At 39.0% G+C, this 22079-nt stretch overlaps 1 protein-coding gene across 1 annotated transcript in view; it reads right to left on the bottom strand.

Moving 5' to 3' along the window:
* LOC126260942 (3'-5' exoribonuclease 1-like) overlaps nt 1-18810 on the bottom strand; it is a 37938-nt gene extending 19128 nt beyond the window's left edge. The window contains exons 1-2 of the mRNA XM_049958450.1: nt 18621-18810; nt 4469-4779 (exon numbers count right to left, since the gene is read on the bottom strand). Of these exons, the coding sequence (XP_049814407.1) occupies nt 4469-4779; nt 18621-18647 (338 nt within the window). The 5' untranslated portion in view covers nt 18648-18810. The remainder of the gene's footprint in view (nt 1-4468; nt 4780-18620) is intronic.
* Nucleotides 18811-22079: the final 3269 nt, after the last annotated feature.

Raw genomic sequence — 22079 nt, 5'->3', positions numbered from 1 at the left:
AGGCTTGGTTTCCCAAGTATGGTTGTAGACTAATGTACAAAAGATTGTAAGTTTTAAATTTTTTATCATTTTGTTCATTGATAATTAAAATGGGGTTCTACTTTACATTTGTGTTTACCTGTATATTAGAATACATTAACATAGTTTCCTGGTTATGACTCAGTACTGAGTGCAATGGTTTCATGTGTACTGTATATGAGACACCGCTCAACAAGGAATACATAACCGTTGTTTGACTGTTGTACTTCTTGCTAATAATTTCGTACAATAAACATGTAACACCACACAATATTGTTTTACTGGTCTTCAACATGTACAGGAATCTCTCTTTACACATATTCCTTACAAAGTCTGTAACATCATTTTTCTAGACTGCTCTACAATCATGCAGTTAGATTCTTGAAATAGTACAGATGGTGTTAGTTTATTGTACCTTCCTAGATTTTTCACAAGCCCTGTAAGACATAAATTAATATTGCCTTGACCTAATTGCTTAATTTCATTCTCCGACATGTAACCATGATGGTTGTTACACCACATTTGTTGGCATAATGGTGTTAGTGTTGTGAGTTCTTCCTTCTTTACATTGTTTTCATAGTACATGATGAGTGTTCTTTTCCATGTGACTTCTACTTTTATTAGTTGACAGGGGTGTTTCTTCAGATTGCAGTGTTCTGGTACACTATGTGATCAATAGTATCCGGACACCACCAAAAATGTATGTTTTTCATATTAGGGGCATTGTGCTGCCACCTACTGCCAGGTACTCCATATCAGCGACCTCAGTAGTCATTAGACATTGTGAGAGAGCAGAATGGGGCGCTCCGCAGAACTCACGGACTTCGAATATGGTCAGGTGACTGGGTGTCACTTGTGTCATATGTTTGTATGCGAGATTTCCGCACTCATAAACATCCCTAGGTCCACTGTTTCTGATGTGATAGTGAAGTGGAAACGTGAAGGGACACATACAGCACAAAAGCGTACAGACTGACCTCTTCTGTTGACTGACAGAGACCACCAACAGTTGAAGAGGTCGTAATGTGTAATAGGCAGACATCTATCCAGACTTGAAACTTGCTGGCAGATTAAAACTGTGTGCCGCAGTGAGACTCGAACTCGGGACCCTTTCAGGGCAAGTGCTCTACCAATTGAGCTACCTAAGCACGACTCACGACCCGCCCTCACAGCTTTAATTCCGTCAGTACCTCACCTCCCACCTATCTACACCATCACACAGGAATTACTAACAGCATCAGGCTCCACTGCAAGTACTATGACAGTTAGTTGGGATATGAGAAAATTTGGATTTCATGGTCAAGTGGCTGCTCATAAGCCACACATTACACCGGTAAATGACAAACGACACCTCGCATGGTGTAAGGAGCATAAACATTGAACAATCAAACAGCGGAAAAATGTTGTGTGGAGTGACAAACCACAATACACAATGTGGCAATATGATGGCAGGGTGTGGGTATGGTGAATGCACGGTGAACGTCATCTGCCAGGGTATGTAGTGCCAACAGCAAAATTTGGAAGCTGTGGTGTTATGGTGTGGTCGTGTTTTTCATGGAGGGGGCTTGCACCCCTTGTTGTTTTGGCACTATCGCAGCATAGGCCTACATTGATGTTTTAAGCACTTTCTTGCTTCGAACTGTTGAAGAGCAATTTGGGGATGGCGACTGCATCTTTCGACACAATCGAGCACCTGCTCATAATGCATGGCCTGTGGCGGAGTGGTTACACAACAAAAACATCCCTGTAATGAACGGGCCTGCATAGAGTCCTGACCTGAATCCTATAAAACACCTTTCGGATGTTTTGGAATGCCAACTTCGTGCCAGGCCTCACCGACCAACATCAATACCTCTCCTCAGTGCAGCACTCCGTGAAGAATGGGCTGCCGTTCCCCAAGAAACCTTCCAGCACCTGATTGAACGTATGCCTGCAAGAATGGAAGCTGTCACAAGGTTAAGGGTGGGCCAATACCATACCGAATTCCAGAATTACCGATGGAGGGCGCCACGAACTTTTAAGTCATTTACAGCCAGGTGTCCGGATACTTTTGATCACACAGTGTATATTCCTTGACATCCACATTCTCAATTAACCATCTACTCATAAAGCTACCAACTGACATATTATACATTGTATGGTATATCCTGTTCTGGTGGCTTTTCTGTCGAAGGTCATACTATCCTTTGTCTTCACCACCTTAAGCGCTAGGCTACACGATATATAGAGGTACGTGTCTGGTTGTTCTGACTGAAATGAGTGTCTTTCTATATAATGCACATGTATTGCAGTACTTTTCCTTAAACTTACTTCATAGCTTATGGTTTTGCATATCATCCAGCCACACGTCTGCTTACCAGCAGACTTATCGCTTTCATAATAACTTACTGCTTAGTGGGAATTTGTTACAGTATACTACATTACATTCATAGTTAATGTAAATGGATAGATAAAAAAATCTACTCACCAAGCGGTGGCAGGACACACACACACACACACACACACACACACACACACACACACACACACACAAAGGTTTAACTTTTACAAGCTTTAGAGCCAGTGGCTCCTTCTTCTGGCAGAAGAGTTGAAGGCAAAGGAAAAAGGAGCCATTGGCTCTGAAAGCTTGTAAAAGTTAAACCTTTTTGTGTCTGTTCTCCTGCTGACACTTAATGAACAAATTTTTTGTCTATCAATTTACATTATACTGTCAATAATTGATTATTTTTGCTGTTATAGATTCATAGTTTGGTTTATTAAACATGTTTCATTAAATAAGTTGCATCTTATGAGTCTGTAATTGATAAATGATATTGATGTAACTTTATATTCTCGTTTTATTAGTTGTTAGTATATGGAACATGATGATAGAGGGGTTCACCTCAGAAAGTGGTTTATGTTTTATTAGTATATGACAAAATGGAATCAAATGTTTCACCTTCATTGTGGATTCATCAGATACGACTATACTGTTTTACACTAGTCGTTTCACACGTATTGCATTAGCATTACACTGTGATTGCCTATGCATCATACGCAATACTGACCTCCACTTAGTAGGTTCTTTTTACGATTATATGACATACATATTTTGCTCCTAGTTTATGATATACAGCGTGCAACTGTTATCTTATTTTACTCCATAATTTATCTGTAACTTTGATGTAACTTCCTGTACAGTTTGGTATTGTAATGTTATTACACATTACCACTGTATATAAGACTTGCACCACCCGCTTTTGCTATCTGTTTCATACTGTTGTCTGTACACAGGAGCCCGAAGATGGCGTAATATATCACTGAAACTGGTAGCCCAATAACAGTTTGAAAATCAGACGGCTGAAAGGTGTTTGATTTGACGTTCTCCAATGTGGATTTCTACCAGGGAAATCATCATATCAGATCACAGCTTTATCCTAAGGCAAATTTTAGAAAAGACAATTGAATTCAGGACTGACATGCGTCAATTCCTCATATACTACACATCAGCATATGATAGCCTGGTCAGACTGCCATTGTCCTGTGCTCAGACTGGACTAAGAACTCCTGGGAAATTTTTAAGGCTTGTGAGAATGACAATGATTGAGGTGTACAGTATAATAAAAATGGGAGTAATAGAGTCTCATCCACTAGATATAAAGCAAGGAGATATGATGGCGTGTCTCCATTTTTCACATTGTCTTGGAGGTCACGAGGAACACAAACCTGCCGAACAGGGGAATTATCTTTTATAAATCAGTGCAGATACTCACTTATACTGATGACATAGTATAGATACAAGAACTCTGTCTTGAGCAAGTCAGCAGGAATATGGGATTGCATAGCAACTAACAGGAAGCAAAATATATGACTGCCACAAGAACAAACCACCCTCAATAACACTGGGCTAAATGTCTGGGACTGACACTCCCCAACCTCAAATAAAACCACGTACCAAAAAAATTATTTTCTGTAATGCCTCGAACTTGGTCATTAACATCGAACAATATTGGAATGCTAAATGTCTTTGAGAGAGAGAGAGAGAGAGCGAGAGCAAGAGAGAGAGAGAGCGAGAGCAAAAGAGAGAGAGAGAGAGAGAGAGAGAGAGAGAGAGAGAGAGAGAGAGAGAAGTAATTCGAATAATTGTTGATCCAAGCTGTGAAGGAGGGTATAATCATGAACTGTACACTTTAGATACCCACATATCACACAAATAATGAAATCATCCAGATTGTGATTGGTGAGGCACTTGGCACTGATGAGTGATATGGAAGAAAGTAAGTAAGAGGATGTTAAGATGAAAATCCAGAGGTCCATCAACCTCATTGAAGACCAGATAGATAGATAAGTCATGGGAGGCCTGCAAAAATGGGCTGCTAGAGTGTTGGATCGTAGTAACTGACAGAACTGTTTTAAGAGGCCAAGGTTCACAATGAAATGTACAGCCAAAGAAGATGACTTGTTAACTTACGGATAATCTGGTGGATTTACTTCTTCACACGTAGCTTCAAAATCTACAATTACATAATATGGGTAAAGTTTATGAGAAGAAGTCACATTGATTGTAGCCAGCTTCCTTTTCTTATAATAATTCTTCAGGCGCTTTTTTAGAACATCTGTTGATCCTTCTGTGCTCAGTCGTAGGCTCCTCATTTTCTGTATTAGTGTCTGCTTGTTCATTCTATTAACCTGGCCGTTTAACCTCGACAGCTCATGATACACTGCATCACTATAAGGAGAGCTTCCCAGTGTCTTAGGAATGGGCTCTTTAGCATCATTAGCCTGCAAATAAACAAACTTTCTTGAAATTCAGCGAACTGATAAGTATTATGCAGTACAAGATTAATAGCAAAATTATTCATAAACCAGTACTTAAGGGGAGCTGGAACGATCCATCTCCTCCATATTAATTTTAGTAAATAGAAGGAACATATTTTCTAAAACAATTAAACATATTGCTCTGAAATTTGGACTATGTTCAGTGAATATTTCTCTACAAAGTTATAATGCCATGTTAAGAAATATTTATTGGTTTTTGTTTTACAATTTTTTTTTTAAACAAATGTTTATTTTTTTCCCTAAAATATTGCACTTTTTCGTCTACAACTCTTGAATTATACAATTTTTTTTTACAATTTGTTATAAAAATGAAGGAAAAGAAGTAAACAACATTGTGTATAAATTTCATTGATATGCTGTTACAAGTTTTTGAGAAAATGTTCCTCAAAGATGAAAATTTTATTAAAGTTACAGGAAATGGCTTCCAAAGTTTTTTAATACATTCCTGCCTCATATGATGGATTTTCAGCATCCTCTTCTTTTTCCAGTGTTAGTTTCCTTTTCACTGGTCTTTTCTTCCCTTTTTTTTTCAGCACATCACATTTGATAAAATTTCCTTCACTGTATGTTGCCATTGCATCATACACTCCAAAATGCAATTTTGGGAATCCTAATCCAAATTAAATTATTTACACTTTCATTTGGATTTTGTGTATTCCCATGTAAACACTTTTCCAATAAACTTGGCTGTGACAACTCTCTGAATATGGGCTTAATAACATCAATTACATCATTTGGCAAACTGTTTTTATGGGCATATTCCTTTCCTGGTTGGTAGTTACACCCTGAGGGCACAGTGCATGTTGTGGGTGCTCATTTGTTGATGCAGTATGAAAAAATAATGCCCATACTCCTCTCCCCATATGCTCAACGCTTCTTGTATTTTGCCTAATTGCACACCCATAATACCTCAGCAATCTATCAATTGCTTCATCTGTCAATCTTCCTCTTCCTCCAAGGGTCTTACCATCACTAAGCTTCTGGGATCCTAATGTCTGCTTTAGTTTGCACAAGTGAGTCCCCATGCGCTTCTGCGCATGCCCAATGCACTCCTGTTTCTTAATGTGAATTTCAGTGCCATAAGGTTTGAGTTCCTCTACAACTTTATATCCCTTAGAATCACCATCTCCTAGATAGTTAGTGTATTGTACATACCACAGTTAGTGTGTTGTACATTATACCACTCCTGTGATCTGGAAAAAATTGCTTTCACCCCCTCTACTTCCATCGCTCCACTTGTGCCGTGAAAATTTGCTCCACAACTTTCACTATGTTCGTCCTTGGTATTGCCCTTACATCTACAATGTTTTGAGAGAATAGCAACATAAAATACTTTGCAACTGTCTCCACTGGTAGCTGTCACAATTCCATTTAGAGATTTATGACCTCTACGTTGCCATTATCCATCTAAAGCAACAGTTAAATCTCTACAATTCCCATTATCTGTCACAGCTTCTTGAACTGCTTTCTTCATTGTTGCTTGAGCAATATCTTCAGCAGAAGATCCCACCAATTCACCATAAAATCCAAACTTGGTTGGTGGTTTTTGACAAGTTCATAATTCCACATAACATTGTCCCTACAGCACTCCCCTTGCCAATGCAATGCAAGTCATACACTAGCCTAACATTTATATCATACACCTTCTTTCCACTAATACCACTACGAGGAATACTGCTGGAATTAGAAAACAAAACTTCTGCAGCATATTTGTTACACTTCAATAACATTTTACATGCCAAACCAATGTGTGAAGTTATTTTCAATTCCAGTCCTCTTTCTTTGCAAACTTGGCATAATACATTATGTTTCACATTATTAGAAAGCAAGGAAATGTTAATTATTTCATTCACTTCATTACTGTCACTTTCATAGTTTTCAAATTTTTCTTTGCTGTCACAAAGTTTCTTGCTGGAATAAGTTCTATCACATTCATTTGGAGTAGTTGGTGAAGCAGTCTGAGCAGCATCTCCCTTCAAAACAACAAAAGATTTCTTCTTCCACTCATTGTGCCTTTTCTTAAACACTCGATTGCTGAAATGGGGCATATTGACATCCACAAACCAAATACATAAAACAGGTATGAGCAAAATTCGTCAAATATGCAATATTGAACAGCTAAACAACACAAAGCAAACTCCACAAGTCAACACACACGGTATAGCATTTATGTTTACCGATATGAACAGTCACTTGTCACAGAGATAAAGCCATACAACGTTGGAAAACAAAACACTGTCTAATTCTGCAAAGATACCCTGCTTGCAGTCCAGCGAGCGGCGCTGTCAGAGGTGACACACCAAGTCGCTACAACCATTTATGCAGTGCGTCAACTTTGCAGCGATAAAAAACACATTTAGAATTCACTTAGAATGGTGAAACTTGATTGGTTTTATTCAGAAAACTCCAAATAATTTTATAATGAAAAAAAAAAAACAAAAAACATTAATTTTGTCATTTTCATTATTCCAGCTCCCCTTAACAAACAAATAAAAAGTGATTAGTCAGAACTCCTCACAAATTTAATAATGAAAATTGTTATGCACTTGCCTTTTTCATTTTCTGTAGCATTTTCCTGAACTGGAAGAGACTAAAAACTTAATGTGTAGTTTAACCAGTTGATGAAACATTTCATTTCATGGACGGAGATTGAAAAAGATTTTACCTTACCCTTCTTTGACTCCTTGATTCACTGAAAACCCAACCAGTGTCTCAACCACAGTGGATAAAGAAAGGCTACTCATAAGAACATGTACCTACATTCTTTCACTTAGCACCACCATTCAGCCCAAAAGCGGAGGGGTCTAAGAATCTAGGTTCATAGAGCGGAAACAGTCTCAATGATGCAAACTAGCCAAAACAACTGAACCACATATGAGAAGTCTTCTGAAGAATGGTTGTAATAACAAACAAATATGGCAAGCAATTTCATGAAGTACCTGCACATAAAAATAATGTAGGCCTAATAGTTTCTGGGCTAGCACAATGAAGGAAGCTATAGTGATTAATAAAGAAGGCAATTTGCAGCTGTTCATAGAACGGAATGCCGCCATAGAGGTTAATGTGTGCATGGCTGACACGGGACAGAAACATTACCTTATATAGCAATGGGTAGAGCACTTGTAGTATCACGGCCGACACCACAGCTGTATAAGGATGAAATCAGTAAAAGCACATGGCACACATTTATTACCTGACAAAATTTCCAAGGAGAGTTTGGAAAAATGCTCATGGACATACAATCACTTGAGATGGCCTGACACCCTAGAAGATTTTATTCATTTACATTGCCATAAGACCACATATTTGTACAATACTCTGACTTCTCACTGCATTGCAAATCAATCAGAATCGTTAAATGAACACCTCACAATATAATAAATTGCAGCCAGCAATTGGCTTTTTGGGTACAAAAAAACACCGCTCTCAGAAAGAGAAAAATTGGATAACATTTACTTTCACATAAGCTACATGGTTTCAAACATAGAACCTCACTCATGATGATGGGCTAAATTTATACAAGCTTCCAAGAAAAATTTTCATGGCTCAATAGCCAATCACTGCTGTGTGCTATTAATCAAAAGCAAATAACAAAATGTTTGAGGCACCCAGTAACGGAATGTAACTTTTGTTAAGTACAGTCCCTTGGTGTTCAGAGGACCATTCAATACCGAACAGCCACTTTGCTTTCCTCTGCCATGAGATGTCATATGGATGTAGTGTGGTGGAACATGGGGCGAGCACACCATTCTCCTGGTCATTGTCAGCTATCCACACCTTGGAGCTGCTAATTCTCAATTGGCATTATGAGGCTGAGTGCACCCTGTTCCCATACTCCCACCTTGGAAAAATCCCTGGAAGTAGCAGGATTTGGACATAGGTTCTCTACAGGATAGTCAGACTCATAAGTTGCTCAGTCACAAAGGCAGACGCTGTCATACAAGTAGCAGAATTAATAACAAGAGTAATCCGAAATCAAAAGTCTTCAAAAATGATGCGGATGCAGAAAAACTGTTATACAGCTATTTCCATGTGATGTTGCAAATGGTGCTTCCCACATTTCCAAACAAGCACATGCACACCTTGCTGGTACACTCAGTCTTGGCTTGGCAGTCATTGGGAAGAGAGCTCCCATTGGACACTACTGCCAACTGCAACATTTGTGTAGTTGTTTAGGTTTTGAATGCAAAAGGTGTTGAGAAACAACCAAAATTAAGCTTCAATTGATAGGGAGTTGTGCATGGATGTCAAAAGTGTTTGCAAGTGGCGTAGTGTTTATAGTTGGTTGTATTTATGAGGAACAAAGAAGTGGGAGATCGTAAATTTCTGACAAAACAGTCACGAAGTGGCATTCATTCATTCACACACCATTTTCCATCAGTCCTCTAATGATGGGATGTGTAACGGGTCAAGTTATACAGGCAGAAGCAACAATTGCTGGCTACTTCTGTAAAATATACTAGAAACAAATTATGACAAGTGCTAATGTACCCAAACTAATAATTAAGGTAATTACTCCCATATTATATTATTCATGTGTGTTAGAATTTTGAAAAAGACAGTACTACTCCTCTGATACTACTCAGCTGGTACTATTATCTAATATTTCAAACAAAGCATTTTAACTTTACACAGATCACAATTAGCAGTCTTTATAATGGCAAAATCAGGAACAATGCAATGTAAGTATTAGACAGGAGAATTTACATTCATGAATCCAAATATTCAGATAAACTGTAGGAGGAGTGGGTAATGAGGTATTCTTTCATTTTGTGTTTAAATACTTGGGGATTTTTAATGGCTGTGAGATTCCGACTGGCAACTTGTTGTACACGATAAAACCATAAATGAAGACAGGCAGATTACTCAGAATGACCTCTGCATTTTGGTTCCTCTCTCAGTGAACACCAAAGTCAAGTACTACAACAGCATTGTTAAACCTGAAGCAACATATGCGACTGAAACACTATTTAAGTTGAACACCAAATTAACAACAGACAAACTCCAGAAAGTAGAGCAAAGAATCATCAGATCAGTAATCAACTTAACAAAGTGTTCTGCCATATATCAAGACTACCAAAAAAATTATTCAACTACTTTCGAAAAAATAAAACCAAGAATAACTGGTTTAAAGAAGTCCAGGATGATTATAAGAGTTACAAATAACAATGCAACAAATTAAAAACAGAGTAAAACAGACAATTATTTGGAACAGAGATATAAGGTTTAAACCTAAACAAAGTAACATAGCTGATGAAGGAAGGTCAGCCACTTCAGAAAGCTGAAAAAGTTTTGGGAGCAGTTGTTGTTGTTGTGGTCTTCAGTCCTGAGACTGGTTTGATGCAGCTCTCCATGCTACTCTATCCTGTGCAAGCTTCTTCATCTCCCAGTACCTACTGCAACCTACATCCTTATGAATCTGCTTAGTGTATTGATCTCTTGGTCTCCCTCTACGATTTCTACCCTCCACGCTTCCCTCCAATGCTAAATTTGTGATCCCTTGGTGCCTCAAAACATGTCCTACCAACCGATCCCTTCTTCTAGTCAAGTTGTGCCACAAACTTCTCTTCTCCCCAATCCTATTCAATACCTCCTCATTAGTTACGTGATCTACCCACCTTATCTTCAGCATTCTTCTGTAGCACCACATTTCGAAAGCTTCTATTCTCTTCTTATCCAAACTAGTTATCGTCCATGTCTCACTTCCATACGTAGCTACACTCCATACAAATACTTTCAGAAACGACTTCCTGACACCTAAATCTATACTCGATGTTAACAAATTTCTCTTCTTGAGAAACGCTTTCCTTGCCATTGCCAGTCTACATTTTATATCCTCTCTACTTCGACCATCATCGGTTATTTTACTCCCTAAATAGCAAAACTCCTTTACTACTTTAAGTGTCTCATTTCCTAATCTAATTCCCTCAGCATCACCCGACTTAATTTGACTACATTCCATTATCCTTGTTTTGCTTTTGTTGATGTTCATCTTATATCCTCCTTTCAAGACACTGTCCATTCCGTTCAGCTGCTCTTCCAAGTCCTTTGCTGTCTCTGACAGAATTACAATGTCATCGGCGAACCTCAAAGTTTTTACTTCTTCTCCATGAATTTTAATACCTACTCCGAATTTTTCTTTTGTTTCCTTTACTGCTTGCTCAATATACAGATTGAATAACATCGGGGAGAGCCTACAACCCTGTCTCACTCCCTTCCCAACCACTGCTTCCCTTTCATGCCCCTCGACTCTTATAACTGCCATCTGGTTTCTGTACAAATTGTAAATAGCCTTTCGCTCCCTGTATTTTACCCCTGCCACCTTCAGAATTTGAAAGAGAGTATTCCAGTCAACATTGTCAAAAGCTTTCTCTAAGTCTACAAATGCTAGAAACGTAGGTTTGCCTTTTCTTAATCTTTCTTCCAAGATAAGTCGTAAGGTCAGTATTGCCTCACGTGTTCCAACATTTCTACGGAATACAAACTGATCTTCCCCGAGGTCGGCTTCTACCAGTTTTTCCATTCGTCTGTAAAGAATTCGCGTTAGTATTTTGCAGCTGTGACTTATTAAACTGATAGTTCGGTAATTTTCACATCTGTCAACACCTGCTTTCTTTGGGATTGGAATTATTATATTCTTCTTGAAGTCTGTGGGTATTTCGCCTGTCTCATACATCGTGCTCACCAGATGGTAGAGTTTTGTCATGACTGGCTCTCCCGGGGCCATCAGTAGTTCTAATGTAATGTTGTCTACTCCCGGGGCCTTGTTTCGACTCAGGTCTTTCAGCGCTCTGTCAAACTCTTCACGCAGTATAATATCTCCCATTTCGTCTTCATCTACATCCTCTTCCATTTCCATAATATTTTCCTCAAGTACATCGCCCTTGTATAAACCCTCTATATACTCCTTCCACCTTTCTGCCTTCCCTTATTTGCTTAGAACTGGGTTGCCATCTGAGCTCTTGATATTCATACAAGTGGTTCTCTTCTCTCCAAAGGTCTCTTTAATTTTCCTGTAGGCAGTATCTATCTTACCCCTAGTGAGACAAGCCTCTACATCCTTACATTTGTCTTCTAGCCATCCCTGCTTAGCCATTTTGCACTTCCTGTCGATTTCATTTTTGAGACGTTTGTATTCCTTTTTGCCTGCTTCATTTACTGCATTTTTATATTTTCTCCTTTCATCAAATAAATTCAATATTTCTTCTGTTACCCAAGGATTTCTATTAGCCCTCGTCTTTTTACCTACTATATCGTCTGCTGCCTTCACCACTTCATCCCTCAGAGCTACCCATTCTTCTTCTACTGTATTTCTTTCCCCCATTCCTGTCAATTGTTCCCTTATGCTCTCCCTGAAACTCTCTACAACCTCTGGTTCTTTCAGTTTATCCAGGTCCCATCTCCTTAAATTCCCACCTTTTTGCAGTTTCTTCAGTTTCAATCTGCAGTTCATAACCAATAGATTGTGGTCAGAATCCACATCTGACTCTGGAAATGTCTTACAATTTAAAACCTGGTTCCTAAATCTCTGTCTTACCATTATATAATCTATCTGAAACCTGTCAGTATCTCCAGGCTTCTTCCATGTATACAGCCTCCTTTCATGATTCTTGAACCAAGTGTTAGCTACGATTAAGTTATGCTCTGTGCAAAATTCTACAAGGCGGCTTCCTCTTTCATTCCTTCCCCCCAATCCATATTCACCTACTATGTTTCCTTCTCTCCCTTTTCCTACTGACGAATTCCAGTCACCCATGACTATTAAATTTTCATCTCCCTTCACTACCTGAATAATTTCTTTTATCTCGTCATACATTTCATCTATTTCTTCATCATCTGCAGAGCTAGTTGGCATATAAACTTGCACTACTGTAGTAGGCATGGGCTTTGTGTCTATCTTGGCCACAATAATGCGTTCACTATGCTGTTTGTAGTAGCTAACCCGCACTCCTATTTTTTTATTCATTATTAAACCTACTCCTGCATTACCCCTATTTGATTTTGTATTTATAACTCTGTAATCACCTGACCAAAAGTCTTGTTCCTCCTGCCACCGAACTTCACTAATTCCCACTATATCTAACTTTAACCTATCCATTTCCCTTTTCAAATTTTCTAACCTACCTGCCCGATTAAGTGATCTGACATTCCACGCTCCGATCCGTAGAACGCCGGTTTTCTTTCTCCTGATAACGACGTCCTCTTGAGTAGTCCCCGCCCGGAGATCCGAATGGGGGACTATTTTACCTCCGGAATATTTTACCCAAGAGGACGCCATCATCATTTAATCATACAGTAGAGCTGCATGTCCTCGGGAAAAATTACGGCTGTAGTTTCCCCTTGCTTTCAGCCGTTCGCAGTACCAGCACAGCAAGGCCGTTTTGGTTAATGTTACAAGGCCAGATAAGTCAATCATCCAGACTGTTGCCCCTGCAACTACTGAAAAGGCTGCTGCCCCTCTTCAGGAACCACATGTTTGTCTGGCCTCTCAACAGATACCCCTCCGTTGTGGTTGCACCTACGGTACGGCCATCTGTATCGCTGAGGCACGCAAGCCTCCCCACCAACGGCAAGGTCCATGGTTCATGGGGGGGTTGGGAGCAGAAGAAGCTAAAAAGCCAATCTATACTTCAGAAAATATATGGAATAATTGAAGCACTCCAATGTCCACATTAACTGTACAAAAAAGCTTCCAAAAACCTACACAGAACAGATCGTTCACAACACTGTTCATCATAAACAACAAACAAGGTGATCTAGGGACCTACTTCAAATTGAGCTTATCCATCATAGATATCACTGAACACTATGACTGTATATTAAATTACATATAACTACAGACAGCTGTGACCAAATAAGTGACTGGTCATAGCTATCTGTAGGTATGTTTCATACTATATTGTTTTGAGTATGTTCACATAGAAACTTGGCTCACTGATCAAGACAAATCTGTATCAACAATGAGCACCAAGGCACACAGGGCTACAAAAATGTCATCATGTTTGTTAAAACGGACTTGGTAGAGACTACCTCGTTTCTCAGGCAGCTACTAGAATCATTCAGTTTGAGCAAAGAACATGTGGTGGGACTGTGGCTCAAGTGAAGAGTCAGTTAAACTCCACATACTTACGTATACACCTGGCAGAATACAGACCCCCTTTGACATAGAATCAATACCAGGAAGTTTCTTTAAGAAATGATATTTACTGCACTACAGCTACAAAGTGTAGCACAAATATAAATATAGATTAGGCCTAACATTAACCAAAAGGACAAGTAGGACAATGTGTGAAACTACAATAAGTACTGGAATACAACACTATCATGGTGCTTCTCCAAAAGCCCTATGAGCACGGAAATTTGTGTGTGGATACTTCACAACCAGACAGCGACCAATGTTCACCAGAAACAAAGGCCAAAATGTTGAATTCTGACTTGATCCGTCAATCATTGCATTTTGGAATGACTGCTCCTTTAAATTTCAGGAATGCAGACACTTAAATTATATTTATTCTCCTAATGTTTTGGCTGAAAGTTATACAGCAGAAATATAAGGAGACAAAATAGAGTGTATGTGGCAGTATGCCAAAAATGTAATGGATCTCACTATTTGTTCCATCAAAGAAAAATCAAGGATAGTTTCCAGCATTCAGCTGCTGTATCAATGTGTGTATAAGTGACACAGTAAGTAGCACTAGTAGTGTTAAAAAAGTTTAAATCTCCCAGGGCCTGACAGTGTGCCTGTCAAGTTATATACAAAATTTATGATTAAATCCACTCTTGACCATAATATTCTTCAGATCACACCCATCTAAAAACATGCTGGCACTCATTTCCATTTACACTAAAATTCTAGAATGTTTTCAGGGATCAATGTATCTGGAGCAAAATGACGTTATCTGTGTCCACCAGTATGTAGTTAGTTCCACTGATAATTTTGCACGATAAATTGTAGTTATGTGGAGTGAGTCATTTTACATTCACATTGCAAAATTATTTGTACATGTTGTTAAGCAGCTTACATGCTAAATTTTTCTGAGTGTTTTTCATTTTTATTTTTTATGTCGGATATGCCTGTCATGTTAATCCTTAATCATGCTTTTCCGTGAATAATGTCTTGATGCTTATGGGCAGAGGGTTACTAGGTGGATTCAATGACATCAATAACATATGAGACATTTTTATGGACTGATTAACCAGGATCACAATTAGACTGAAAATTTCTTACCATGCAGAATTCAACATGGTATCCCCAATAGAGTGTCATCTATCAATGCAGAGGCGAAAGCAGTGTTAGAGAAATGCAACAGGACCATTACATATGAATGATTCATTGGAAAGAAGTTCGAGCCATCTCAGAGTTTTGTATATCAAACAGTTATCTACAAGGAAATATTATCTCCTTAGAAAAATAGTGTTACCCCATTAGAACTTGAGAAAGCGTCAGTCAAAAGCAATGACTCATAACTACTTCATAATACAGTGTTGTATGTCTTATAGGATGTACAAATATAATAGCACCTGACTGTATACGAAATGAGTTGCATTTATAAACAGACTTGTAACAATGGACAGATAAGTGAAGTGGAATTATCACATAAGCTCACGCGTAGGTAACCGAAATAGCAGTTTTTGTTTATACACTACTGGCCATTAAAATTGCTACACCACGAAGATGACGTGCTACAGATGCAAAATTTAACCAACAGGAAGATGATGCTGTGATATGCAAATGATTAGCTTTTCAGAGCATTCACACAAGGTTGGCACCTGTGGCGACACCTACAACGTGCTGACATGAGGAAAGTTTCCAACCGGTTTCTCATACACAAACAGCAGTTGACTGGTGTTGCCTGGTGAAACATAGTTGTGATGCCTCGTGTAAGTAGGAGAAATGCGTACCATCACATTTCCGACTTTGATAAAGGTCAGATTGTACCTATCACGATTGAGGTTTATCATATCGCGACACTGCTGCTCGTGTTGGTCGAGATCCAATGGCTGTTAGCAGAATATGGAATCGATGGGTTCAGGAGGGTAATATGGAACGCCGTGCTGGATCCCATCGGCCTCGTATCACTAGCAGTTGAGATGACAGGCATCTTATCCACAAGGATGTAACGGATCGTGCAGCCAGGTCTCGATCCCTAAGTCAACAGATGGGGACATTTGCAAGACAATACCCACCTGCACAAACAGTTCGACGACATTTGCAGCAGCATGGACTATCAGCTCGGAGACCATGGCTGCGGTTACCCTTGACGCTGCATCACAGACAGGAGTGCCTGCGATAGTGTACTCAACGACGAACCTGGGTGCACGAATGGCAAAACGTCATTTTTTCGGATGAATACAGGTTCTACTTACAGCATAATGATGGTCACATCCGTGTTTGGTGACATCGCAGTGAATGCACATTGGAAGCATGTATTCGTCATCGCCATTTTGGCGTATCACCCAGTGTGGTGGTATGGGGTGCCATTGGTTACACGTCTCGGTCACTTCTTGTTCGCATTAACGGCACTTTGAACAGTGGACGTTACATTTCAGATGTGTTATGACCCGTAGCTCTACCCCTCATTCGATCCCTGTGAAACCCTCCATTTCAGCAGGATAATGCACGACCGCATGTTGCAGGTCCTGTAAGGGCCTTTCTGGATACAGAAAATGTTTGGCTGCTGCCCAGGCCAGCACATTCTCCAGATCTCTCACCAATTGAAAACGTCTGGTCAATGGTGGCCGAGCAACTGGCTCGTCACAATACGCCAATCACTACTCTTGATGAACTGTGGTATCGTGTTGAAGCTGCATACGCAGCTGTACCTGTACACACCATCCAAGCTCTGTTTGACTCAATGCCCAGGCGTATCAAGGCCGTTATTACGGCCAGAGGTGGTTGTTCTGGGTACTGATTTCTCAGGATCTATGCACCCAAATTGCATGAAAATGTAATCACATGTCAGTTCTAGTATAATATATTTGTCCAATGAATACCCGTTTATCATCTGCATTTCTTCTTGGTGTAGCAATTTTAATGGCCAGTAGTGTATATAGGATACTGGCAAACTGCAGTTTGTTTACCAAATATATTGCTTTTAAGCACTTACAGGAAATTGCAGCATTGTGTTGGATCAGGATCAGGTCAGACAAAGAAGGCAAAACGATTGAACACAAACAAGGGTGGCAGGAATGGTCACAGTATTTTTTGACAGATGAAAGAGTAGCTGAAAATCATGTGTGACAAATAATTTAATAAAAGTTCCATATATCTCATGAAGAGCTGTTTAGAAAATTAGCTGACAGTTGAAACTATGAATATTCTTCAGCCTGAAATGTATGGATATACATGGGTGACTGGATGGGGATTTATATCTCAGCCTCCTGAGTCACCAAAATATTCATTACATGCCATACTTGTTAGCAGTAGCATCCCAAAGAATTTCCTCAAATTTGATCTCTAACTTAAATTTGAAATTAAAACACCTCTGTCCACACAATATTTTAAAAACCCTCAAGATTTTTAAAACATTTTTGTCTGTGCTTTTGTACTATGTTCTGTGAATTTAAATCTAACGTATCCATCTAGAAGACATTCTATTGTTGCTCTTTGGTTGTCATAATAACTGCTTAGCATGTGTTGTTCATTATAATTTTTGACTGCGAGTCTAACTGTTTTATGTACTATTAATGCTGTTATTTTATTACTGTTGTTCTAATGCACATCATCTGCATAATAATACAGATTTTTAAATATGTTTGTACAAAATCACATTCCAAATACTCACCCACTCCATCCTCACCCAGTAGAAGAAGCCATATTACTTTGAATCACAACTTACACAAAATTAAGGCATTTATATGAGTTAACAACTGATGTCTCGCCAATAAAATACATTACTTATCACACAATAGACCATATCATTTCATGTGCAACTATTAAAAACTCTATACACTGAATCTGTCTCTATAAAGATTATCTTTATGTGTATTATGATGTAACTAGCATAGGTACTGTTCATATCTTGCACTTCGTTAGCATAACCTGTACTTACTGATCAAAAGAATTGTCATTATCAAATTTGTATACGCATTTTTTGAGTTATGTATTGACACGTTCCAGGAAAAGGTAGCTTTTTCTTACATGATTTCATAAAAGTCCCAGGAAAAAAATTTAAAACACCTAAATAACAAGTGAAACCAGTATTCCATCATTTTTCAATCAAAGCATTAACACTGGCCTACATCTGACCACATTCAATTAAATACACAACATTTATGTTAAAACCAATGTGCACTGCCAGTTCTCACACAAAGTCAAATTTACTTGTTCATCATACGTACAAGAATGATATATCAGAAAACAGCTCTTGAACTCTCATTGCACCTACTGTCTTTTGCATTACATATTAATTCAATGGTGTGTTCATAAACTATTTACAACATTGCAGCACCATAACCTTGTATCATATTATGTCCCTCAAGTGCTGCAAATTACTGACCCAACAGCGAGCAGCGTTAATAAAAAAACGTGTGTATTTCCTTGGTTTCAATTAACTTTACACTCCAACGTTTTGGCCTTTTACAGTACTGCAGGTAAGTGAACTGCACAGCCAATTCTGTTTCTTTTCTGTGTACCTTTCAAAAGTGTTTAAATACCGTGGCTGCACTCCACAGCACCAGCTTTCTAATAGTTTTATGTAGTCTGTTCTTAACCAAAATTATATTATTAAAACCACAGGTAGCTTCAACAGTGAAATATAAGAAAAATCATTGCATCCTACTACCTTAGAAGCTTTTGTAGAATTGGCCATCTCAGCAGCTCGTTGTACTATGTAGAACACAACACCCAATCACTGTTCAACAACAAAATCTGAACCATAACAACCCGGCCGAAATGGGAGTTATCGTGGTACACAACATTACATCAACTTCAATTTCAATGTAAACATTTGCCGTTCATCGCTCCCTCCGATTTCCGACACACAGGCGTCTAAAGCTAGCGAAATGAGGGATGCTCAACTACCGGACCTACCGATAGATGGCTCTACCAGCTGATTACTGTCGTCTGTATTGCCCGCCATATTCGAATTTGGCAAGAAGTTTCTGTCGGTCTGTACGGTGTATAAGGAATTACGGATTATCGAAATGGTGATTTCTTGTTCCGCTTTCAATTGTACGAAGCGGTGGAGTAAGGAGAGTGACTTACCATTTCACAGGTAATAGGACTACCGATACAATGCGATAAAAATACAGACTTAGTGCGTTTGCTAATTCGATGTTTTTGACCAGGTTTCCTCTAAAGCACCCAGAGCTACTAAAGACGTGGATTACTTACGTGAAGCGGAAAGATTTTAATCCTACGTCTTGCAGTTTTCTTTGCGGAAACCATTTCCGATAAGATGATTACGTAGTGAGCCCTGGAACGTGGAAGAAACGTCTCAAACCCGAAGCAGTGACTTTCCGACACATTTGATGCCACCAAATAAACAGCCACGACGACATGTTGTTAGGATTTTGAGTGACAACGATGATTCTTCATTTGAGGTAGCTAATTAATTTCCTTGCTATGTGTGTGCTTTTTACTTTTGTGAATTTATTTCGTACGCTACATAGGTCTAAGCAATGTTGTAATACAGGTCCATATTTTTGTTTTTAGCGTTCTGTCATGGAATCCGTGCTCGATTTGCCCATTGCAGACGCTACTGATTGCGTGGAGAATGTTGTCAATGAGAATTCTTCCGTGGAAAGCATGTCCCACTTAGCCAATGCAGAAGCTGCGAATTGTGTCGAAAACGTTAGTATAAGGATGTTTCCACAGCCCCATCGTTTTCTTATAATATTTCTTCATCAAGCCTTGAGTTATTTCAACCATATATAACGAAATTATTTCTTTATTTCAGAGTGCAGTTGGTCCTTCAGTAATTGATTGTGGTTGTTGTTGTTGTTGTGGTCTTCAGTCCTGAGACTGGTTTGATGCAGCTCTCCATGCTACTCTATCCTGTGCAAGCTTCTTCATCTCCCAGTACCTACTGCAACCTACATCCTTCTGAATCTGCTTAGTGTATTGATCTCTTGGTCTCCCTCTACGATTTTTACCCTCCACGCTGCCCTCCAATGCTAAATTTGTGATCCCTTGATGCCTCAAAACATGTCCTACCAACCGATCCCTTCTTCTAGTCAAGTTGTTCCACAAACTTCTCTTCTCCCCAATCCTATTCAATACCTCCTCATTAGTTACGTGATCTACCCACCTTATCTTCAGCATTCTTCTGTAGCACCACATTTCGAATGCTTCTATTCTCTTCTTGTCCAAACTAGTTATCGTCCATGTCTCACTTCCATACATGGCTACACTCCATACAAATACTTTCAGAAACGACTTCCTGACACCTAAACCTATAATTGATGTTAACAAATTTCTCTTCTTGAGAAACGCTTTCCTTGCCATTGCCAGTCTACATTTTATATCCTCTCTACTTCGACCATCATCGGTTATTTTACTCCCTAAGTAGCAAAACTCCTTTACTACTTTAAGTGTCTCATTTCCTAATCTAATTCCCTCAGCATCACCCGACTTAATTTGACTACATTCCATTATCCTCGTTTTGCTTTTGTTGATGTTCATCTTATATCCTCCTTTCAAGACACTGTCCATTCCGTTCAACTGCTCTTCGTCCTTTGCTGTCTCTGACAGAATTACAATGTCATCGGCGAACCTCAAAGTTTTTACTTCTTCTCCATGAATTTTAATACCTACTCCGAATTTTTCTTTTGTTTCCTTTACTGCTTGCTCAATATACAAATTGAATAACATCGGGGAGAGGCTACAACCCTGTCTCACTCCTTTCCCAACCACTGCTTCCCTTTCATGCCCCTCGACTCTTATAACTGCCATCTGGTTTCTGTACAAATTGTAAATAGCCTTTCGATCCCTGTATTTTACCCCTGCCACCTTCAGAATTTGAAAGAGAGTATTCCAGTCAACATTGTCAAAAGCTTTCTCTAAGTCTACAAATGCTAGAAATGTAGGTTTGCCTTTTCTTAATCTTTCTTCCAAGATAAGTCGTAAGGTCAGTATTGCCTCACGTGTTCCAACATTTCTACGGAATACAAACTGATCTTCCCCGAGGTCGGCTTCTACCAGTTTTTCCATTCGTCTGTAAAGAATTCGCTTTAGTATTTTGCAGCTGTGACTTATTAAACTGATAGTTCAGTAATTTTCACATCTGTCAACACCTGCTTTCTTTGGGATTGGAATTATTATATTCTTCTTGAAGTCTGAGGGTATTTCGCCTGTCTCATACATCGTGCTCACCAGATGGTAGAGTTTTGTCATGACTGGCTCTCACGAGGCCATCAGTAGTTCTAATGGAACGTTGTCTACTCCCGGGGCCTTGTTCCGTCTCAGGTCTTTCAGTGCTCTGTCAAACTCTTCACGCAGTATCTTATCTCCCATTTCGTCTTCATCTACATCCTCTTCCTCTTGTGGTATACAGTCGAAAGTAGAAATGGAAGACATGGCGACGCATTATTTTTTTTTTTTCCCCTCAGACATTGTGCACGAATTAAAACGTAAACTGAAGTGTGTCCGTGAAAAACTTCGAAGAAGTAAGTGTTTTCCATGGATGACATCATAAGTTCATTGAAGGAGAAGGGGCATCTTCCTGAGAAGTTACATAACTTCCTCAATCATCAGAAAGGAACACAAGTGGAATTAGTGTGCAATTTAGTGAACACCTCTCTCTCGTCAAAGCGTAATAGATACACAACAAATGTGAAAATGTTTGCTATGACTGTGTACTTTTATTCACCAGCGGCATATGAATACCTGCAAAAATTAATGCCTCTGCCCCATACATCTTCTTCTTCATGTGCCGTCTCCTCTAAGAAGGTTGGCTGTCATCATGGCAATTTCTGATCTTGATTTGGCTGATCTAAGGAGTTCTGACGTTGAACAGTTGTACCAATTTTTTAAATTGTCAATCCAGGATGTCCGTCTTCTACCCCTCGTTCTCTTCCCACAAATTTTCCCTTCTAGTATTATTTGCAATATTTTGTAATTTACTCCCCTAATAACATGGCCTAAATATTGTAGCTTCCTTACTTTAATAATTTTAATTAATTCTTTTTCCTTTCCCATTCTTCTTAGGACATCTTGATTAGTAATCCTCGACACCCAACTAATTCTAAGTATTCTTCTATATGCCCACATTTCAAAAGCTTCTAAACTGTTCATGTCCTTT

The sequence above is a fragment of the Schistocerca nitens genome, chromosome 5, assembly GCF_023898315.1.
Source record: "Schistocerca nitens isolate TAMUIC-IGC-003100 chromosome 5, iqSchNite1.1, whole genome shotgun sequence".
Lineage (NCBI taxonomy): Eukaryota > Metazoa > Arthropoda > Insecta > Orthoptera > Acrididae > Schistocerca > Schistocerca nitens.
The sequence above is the reverse complement of the archived record's forward strand: the minus strand, read 5'-3'. Positions and strand labels throughout refer to the sequence as shown.